This window comes from Corvus hawaiiensis, chromosome 2 (genome assembly GCF_020740725.1).
Source record: "Corvus hawaiiensis isolate bCorHaw1 chromosome 2, bCorHaw1.pri.cur, whole genome shotgun sequence".
NCBI classification, from domain to species: domain Eukaryota; kingdom Metazoa; phylum Chordata; class Aves; order Passeriformes; family Corvidae; genus Corvus; species Corvus hawaiiensis.
In genome coordinates this window covers 18,860,736-18,868,656 of record NC_063214.1, presented here as the reverse complement: position 1 = coordinate 18,868,656, position 7,921 = coordinate 18,860,736, and the positions used below count along the sequence as shown (strand labels likewise).

At 50.3% G+C, this 7,921-nt stretch overlaps 1 protein-coding gene across 1 annotated transcript in view; it reads left to right on the top strand.

Annotated features, from left to right (window-relative positions):
• Positions 1–7,100: 7,100 nt before the first annotated feature.
• The window catches only part of MAP6 (microtubule associated protein 6), a 47,355-nt gene continuing 46,534 nt past the window's right edge, over positions 7,101–7,921 (top strand). Inside the window, exon 1 of the mRNA XM_048293630.1 lies at positions 7,101–7,915. Coding sequence (XP_048149587.1) covers positions 7,191–7,915 — 725 coding nt within the window. The 5' untranslated portion in view covers positions 7,101–7,190. The remainder of the gene's footprint in view (positions 7,916–7,921) is intronic.

Genomic DNA, 7,921 nt, shown 5'->3' with positions numbered 1-7,921 from the left:
TGCAGAGCTAGGACATGGATTAGCTCCAGACTGGGAGCTGCTGCAATGGATTCATGCAGGCTTGCACCCTCCAGCAACACACTAATATCTCAGAATCACAGAAACACAGAATGGTCTGGGTTGGAAGGGACATCAAAGATCATCTTATTCCACTCCCCTACGATGGGCAGGGACACCTTCCACTAGACCAGGTTGCTCCAAGCCCTGGCCAACCTGGCCTTGAACACTTCCAGGGATGGGGCAGCCACAGCTTCTCTGGGCAACCTGTGCCAAGGCCTCAGCACCCTCACAAGGAAGAATTTCTCCCTGATATCCCTTCTAACCCTGCTCTTTAGTAGTGGGAAGCCATTATCTTTTGTTCTGTCACTCCAGGTCCTTGTCCAAAGTCCCTCTCCAGCTCCCTTAGAGCCTCTTTAGGGACTGGCAGGGGCTCTAAGGTCTCCCCAGAGCCTTCTCTTGTCCAGTCTGAATACCCTCAGCTCTCCCAGCCTGTCTCCAGAACAGATGGGCTTCAGCCCTGTGATCATCTGAGTGGCCTCCTCTGGACTCATTGCAACAGGTCCACATCATTCTTCCCACAAAACTTCCCTGTTATATTAAGAACAACTCATTTCACTAACAGCTCTCAGTGCAACAAATTCTGAAACAGCAACACAGATGTACTTCGAAAGGTTTTCTGCAGGACAGTCCACAAACATGTGTGGGGCCTCTGTGGGCAACAGTTCTCAGACCAAGATGGGGTTCACATTCTCAAAAATCACCATGGCAGCTTTCAGATAAATGAAATTACTGAGAGTATTTAAAAAGAAACACAATCTTGAACTTCACCAGCCAGCAAGCTTGATCCCATTGCAATCTTTTGATTGCACATCTTCCTTGCAGACCTTGGGTCACCATCATAAGGTCATTCTTTTCCAATTTTCCTTGTTCCTGTTTCCATACATATATTACTTTTTTTTGTTATACCGTAGTCCATTCAATGCACAAGCTGTTTGCCATTAACCTGTAGTGTGCATGGAAACACAGAGCTGGGGTCTGACAACAGCAGTTTTGGGATGACTCTACCATCTTTGCTGCTTGAAAACAACCAGGGGGTGTTGGTTGAGAGTAGGTAAACATGAGCCCAGGTGTGCCCAGACAGGCAAGAGGCCAAGGGCACTTCGCCTGTGTCAGCAATGGTGTGTCCAAAAGGACCAGTGACACTTTACCGTGCCATAAATCAAGTCCCTCCGGATGGGAAAGAATTTACTGAAAGTCTTTGCAAGGAGTTTCAAAGATAAGCTGAGACTTTTCCTTTAGTTTCAATGCTTGCAGATGGTTGTTTATTAAGTCTTATCAGAGGAACAGAGCCACTAGCGTGACCCCGGTACAGCATAGAAGGAAGAAAAGTAGGAGTGAGTCTAATTATCAAGATTTACACAGCCTTTTAAAGATATTTTAACCAATAGTTACTAAAAACCTACATTATTTTCACTTTCCTGCCAATTATTCAGTAACATGGCTAGGAACTGCGGAATTTTCTATCCAATCATTCCAAACTACTTTTACTGCAGAACATGGAGTAGTAGAAGAAGAAAAAGAAGGTTTAGAAAACAACAACAATTCTCCATTTTGATATTTTTTACTCTTATCTATGTACTACAAAGAGAAGGCCAAAACCTCTAAAATTTTCACCCTGTGACAATCTTACATAGTAGTCTATCACCTAATTCACACCACCATATTTTCTAGTTCTTTTCTGACTGTTGGTCATTTTTTCCAAGGTTTGAAGCTAAAACAGTGTTGTTCAGGTGGGAAGAACCCTTAAAAACAGGCAGAGAAATATTCTCGGCACTCTGGGTTCCCACAGACCAGGGCAGTGACCATCCCCCTGTGCTGGACCCTGCTGAGGCATCTTCAGTCCTGGGGGCAGTTCTGGGCTCCTCACTCTGATAAGTACATTGAGGGGCTGGACCATGTCCAAAGAAGAGAACAGAGCTGGAGAAGGGTCTGGAACATGAGGAGCAGCTGAGGGATATGGGGGTGGTTCAACCTGGAGAAAAGGAGGCTCAGGGGAACCTTCTCACTTTCTTCAACTCCTGTGGCAGGACTTCCCCCCTACCACAGAAGAGCTTATCTGCTCTGTCCATCAGCTGGTGCGATAACTCCGGACATTCTCCCCCTCACATGAATTGATGAGCTAACCCAGGCCAGCTTGCCTAGTGTTGGGGTTTTAGTTTAGTCTTAGTTTTTTCCTGTTAAAGGAATTTTCTCCCATATGCATGCTGCTAGGGGACAAATAGCTGTACTTAAGAAAAGCAAAAAGGGGAGTGGGGCGGGCCTGGCTACTCCTTTGTCTACACCTGGGTGTGGGGTCAGTTCGCTCTGAGCGTCCGGAGAGAGAAGCTGCAGAGAAAGGAGCTGCTGCTTCTTTCTTTTTGGCCGTTCTTTCTTCCTGCTGGAAACAACGCCGGGACCCCAAAAGCCGCTTTCCCTGCCCTGCTGGAGACCGAGCTGTGGCTGCCCTGCTCCGCTGCTGCTTCGAGCTTTCGCTACGCTGTAGCCCTGCTCGCCCTGCCTGCCTGGGCCTCCATGGGTTTTTCCCATCTGGATACATCTCGTCTGCCACCCGGGATTTGCGTTCGTCCCTGCCGCTCCAGCCTGCCGCTCCAGCCTGCCGTTCTAGCCTGCCATTCCAGCCTGCTGCTCCAGCCTGCCGTTCCAGCCTGCCGTTCCAGCCTGCTGTTCTTGAGAGTCCGGGATCGGCTGCCCAGGGGTTTGTGAAGCCTTTGTTCCATCCTTCCCCGGGATCCCCGGAGCACCGGTGCCGTGTGCTTCCCGAGCTCGCTCCGGAGCGCCCCCTGCAGCCGCGGAGGAACCATCGCACCTGCCCTGCTCACCGGGAGCCGCCAGCGCCCCTGCCGGCTGCAAGTGGAACTGCACCCGAGGGGAAAGGGCCTGACAGCCGAGAAGGCTGGGACTGGGTTTGTGATTGTTTGCTGTTACTGCCATAGTTGTTGTTGTTTTGTTTGACTGGTTATATACATATATATAGAGAGACAGTAAAGAACTGTTATTCCTATTTCCCACATCTTTGCCTAAAGGCCCTTGATTTCAAAATATAATAACTTGGAGGGAAAAGGGGTTATATCTGCCACTTCAAGGGGGGCCTCTGCCTTCCTTAGCAGACACCTGTCTTTCAAAACCAAGACACCTAGCTGGTGAGTTATTTCTCTCACTGGCACCAGGGGTGGAATTCCCAATAAACAACTGGCCTTGAGAACAAGATGTGAGGAGATAAGCTGGAATTCCTAACTGAGAGATACTTCACTTTACTATAAAAGAGGCAGAAGCCTCCTACACACACCTTGGAAATGTGTAGGACTTCTTCTCCAAGTATGGAGGCAAATTCCATGGATACTTTCCCAAAAACTGAAGGAAAGAATTCTATGTGTACTCCATCATCAGTATGGAAAGTTACATTGAATCCTAATCTGTACTATTTCTTATCTAGCTGTAATATAGGTACCTTTTTATCGTGCACTGTATTTTATCTACTAGTAGTTCTTTTTGTTTTTTCCTGTGTAGTAGGTAGTCTGTTTAAAGTCTTATGTCTGTTAATTTTGTGTCTATTCAATAAATAATTCATTTTGCAATAGACCTAATCCGCCATTATTAAGAACTTGCGAACGAGAGCGATCTGGGGTGCAGACCGCCCCAAACAGAGTTACTGCCAGAAATCTTAGTCAAAGGCAGGACTTGTCTAAGCTTGTCTCCATTCGTAACAGTGCCTTGGAAGGAGGCTGGAGCCAGGAGGAGGTTGGGCTCTGCTCCCAGGTAACAAGAGACAGAACAAGAGGAAATGGCCTCAAGTTGCACCAGGGGAGGTTTAGATTGGATACTCTTCACGGACAGGGTTGTCAAGCCCTGGTAAAGACTGCACAAGGCAGTGGTGAAGTCCCCATCCTCGGAGGAATTTAAAAGCCATGTATATGTGGCATTTGGGACATGTTTACTGGTGGCCTTGGCAGTGCTGACGGAATGGTTGGACTCAGTGATCTTAGGGGACTTTTCCCACCTCTGTGATTCTGTGATTCTATTTCAAAACCCAGCCTAAGCAGAGATGAGCACATCTATCGTGGATGCACAGGAGCACACTGCGGACCTTCAAAGCTGATACACAGTGCATTGATGCCCCAGAACACTATGGCTTGGGTCCCAACTTGGGAAATACTGAGGAGCTTCCTAAATCTTTAATTATAATCCTCACTTTTAATAGCACTGGATGTAATAGCAGGAATGATATAAATCTGGAAGACAAAGCAATGTCTGTGTATAGGCATCTCTAGTTGATATTTATTTATTTTCTTTCCAAAGGCGGCTCTTTGAACCATCCATCCCCAGCACTGAGTGCTCCAATACCATCCATAAAATGAGTTTCCACAATTTGCCTACAGGTAAGAATGAAATTAAGCCATTCCAGGCAAAGTCAAGCAAAGAAAAAAACCAAACCCAAGCCCAAAATCCTCAGGGCCTAAGAATCAGTAAGGGGATGCAAAGCGTTGTACTAGAGAAACAATCCCCACAGGGATGCTCCTGCCTGTCACTGCACTCCCAGCAGCTGCAGTCACTGATGAGGGGGAAATGCTTTTTCTCTTTGTAATTCAGCATTTGGGTGTGTGGATTTCACTGGTTTTATTGGAGTTCTGCTCCTGGTAGAAATGCTGGCAGTGCCTCAAGGCTGACAAAGACTGGAGGGCTTCAAGTGTGGATGCGATTTGAGTGCAAATGGACTTTATTGGCATCAGGGAATAAAAAGAAAGATGCAGGGAAGAATGGAGGGGTTGAGGGAGTGATGGAGGGACAGTGGGAGAATGGGATGGAGGGATGAAGGGATGGAAATAGAGAGGGATGGAGGGATGAATGGAAAGATGGAGGTATGGAGTGATAGAGCGATGGAGGAATGAAGGGAATGGAGAAACAGAGGGAGGAATGGAGAGAGGGAGGAATGGAGGGATTGATGGCAGGATGGAGGAATGGAGGGATGGAGGAAGGGATGAAGGAAGGGTTGGAGGGCTGGCATGATGGGGAGAAGGTGGAGGCAAGGCTAGAAAGGAGGGTGGGATTTGGGGCTGTGAATCCACCCTGGGAATCAGATTTCAGAGGAAGCTGTCAGCAGGAGATAGCTGGGGGGTGTTTTGGTTTGGGTTTGCAACTGAAAAAGAGGTAAAAGGAAAGAATAAAACGTATATGCGTGTATGTGTGTGTGTGTGTGTGGCTGCACATACCTGTGCATACAGATGGGCAGCTCGCATATGTGTACATGTGCGACCAAGTATCTGTGCATGAGTGTATGCACATGGGAACACACATGCATTTCTATGTATGTGTGCATATGCGTGCATCTGGTCACGTGCACATGTGTACAGCATGTGCACATTTGTGAGATTGGATGTGTGTGGGCATCTGTGTGTATGTGCACATGTGTGCATGCATGTGCTTTTAGGCATGTGCTTGTGCATTCAAATGTGCATATGCAGCAGTGCACATATGTGGACAGACACGTCTAGCTGTGTGTGTGTTCATATGTGTGTGCATGTTCATATTTATGTCTGTGTGCATGTATGTGCTTGCACATGTGAATGCAGGTGTGCACATTGTGCATGTGTGAGCACGGGGGTGCATTTTCACAGTTGTTCATGTGCATATTTGCACGTGTCTACGGGGGTGAGTGCATGTGTACAGGTTTGAGTATATACGCAGGTGTGTAGATTTGTTTGCACGTGTGTGCAGTTGTGTGTGTACACATGTGTGCACATTTGTGTGTACAAATGTCTGTGTGCACTGCATGTACACTTACATGAGAACCTGTATTTGTGAATGTGATTTCTGTGTTTTTGCATGTCCATGTGTCTGTGTGCAAATGTGTGTATTTGTGTGTGAGTTCACATGTGTGTGCATGTGCACATATGCCTGTGCAGGTGTGTGTACAGAAGTGTGTCTTGCCTGTGTGTTTGCATTCCTGTGCATGCATGTGTGTAGGTGTGAGTGTGCACCCCTCTGTGTGAATGTACACGTGCACGTGTGCAAGTGTGTCTGCTCACGTCTTTCCATGTGCATGAACACAAGCATGGACATGGGCATGTGCATGGGCACGTGTTGCACGTGTGTGGCTGAGCATGTGTGTGCATGCAAATGTGCATGTCTTGTATACATGTGTGCAGGTGCGTGTGACCATGCATTCATGTGCATGAACACATGAGCACCTTGCACATATGTGTGCAGGTATGTGACCAAGCATTTGTGTGTGTGCACACACGCATGGGCATTCCTTGCATGTTTGTGCTCTGGTATGTGTCCATGGAGTTGTGTGCACACATACATGGGCACATCTCCACATGCGTGTGCAAGTGTGTGTGACTGTGCAGGTGTATGTGTGCACCCAAACGTGTGCATCTCTCATGTATGTGTGCAGGTGTGTGTGACCACATATGCATGTGTTTGCACACATGGGCACCTTGCACATATGTGTACAGGTGTGTGACCAAGCATGGAGATGTGTTGATACATGCATGTATGTGACTTGCCCATGTGTGTACAGGTGTGTGACCATGCATGTGTGCACCCACACAGAAGTGTGTGCTGGGTTTGCATGTCTGGCATATGTGTGTGCAGGTGTGTGATTGTGCACGTGTGTGTGTCCAGGTGTGTATGAAGTATGCAGGTCTGTCCACACATGGGCCACATGGGTGTGTCTTCTCGTGTGTGTTCAGGTGTGCAGCTGTGCAGGTCTGTGGCAGTGCAGGTGTGTGCACACACACATGGTCATGTCTTACATATGTATGTGCAGGTGTACATGTGTGTGTAGGCCTGGGATCAAGCGTATGTGTGCACACATGTCTGAGTGCGTTTCACGTGTGTTTGCAAGTGTGTGTGGCCGTGCAGGTCTGTGCACACACATAGCCATGTCTCACGTGTGTGTGCAGCTGTGTGGCTGTGCAGGTGTGGGCACACACATAGCCATGTATCACACGTGTGTGTAGGTGCATTGATGTGCAGATGTGTTGCGCGTGTGCGTGCCTTGCCCCTGTGCGTGTGCAAGCCCCGCCCCCACGCCCCGCCCACCTGGGGCGGGGCGGAGCGCTGAGCTCGGTGCGGAGAGCAGTGCGGTGTTCGGAGCGCGGAGCGGTCGTTCCCGGCGCGGGGCCGCCATGGCGTGGCCCTGCATCACCCGTGCGTGCTGCATCGCCCGCTTCTGGAACCAGCTGGACAAGGCGGACATCGCCGTCCCCCTCGTTTTCACCAAATACTCGGAGGCCACCGAGCATCCCGCCGCCCCCGCGCCCCCGCCGCGCCCCGCGGCCCCCATCGAGACCCAGCCCGGCGGCGAGGCGGCGGCGGGGGCCGCAGGGGGTGAGCCGGCTCCCGGTCCCGCCCGGCCCGGCCCGGCCCCGCACGCCTCTCCCCCGGCCGACTCGGTCATGCGGCACGACTACAAGCCTTGGAAGGTGCAGCGGCCGGAGCCGAGCTGCAAGCCCAAGAGTGAGTACCAGCCCTCGGACACTCCCTTCGAGAAGGAGACGCAGTACCAGAAGGATTTCCGTGCCTGGCCTATCCCCAAGAGGGGCGATCATCCCTGGATCCCCAAACCGGGACCTTCCCCCGTCCTGGCCCCGGACCGCGATCCCCCGGAGAAACCGGCTCAGGAGAAGCGGCGGAAGGTGCACCTCGCTCCCGAAAAGAAGGAGGAACACCCCGAGGTGGAGGATGAGCATCCCAAAACAGTGCGGCCTGGGGATGGGAGAGAGAAGGGTCGGAAGAAGGTGGAGGAGGCGGGTGGGCAGCCGGCGGAGCCGAGTAGAGGCCGGGCGGCTGCCGATGCTGTCAACAGGCAGATCAAAGAGGAGGTGGCGGCGGGGGTCAGTTCGTCCTACAGGTGAGA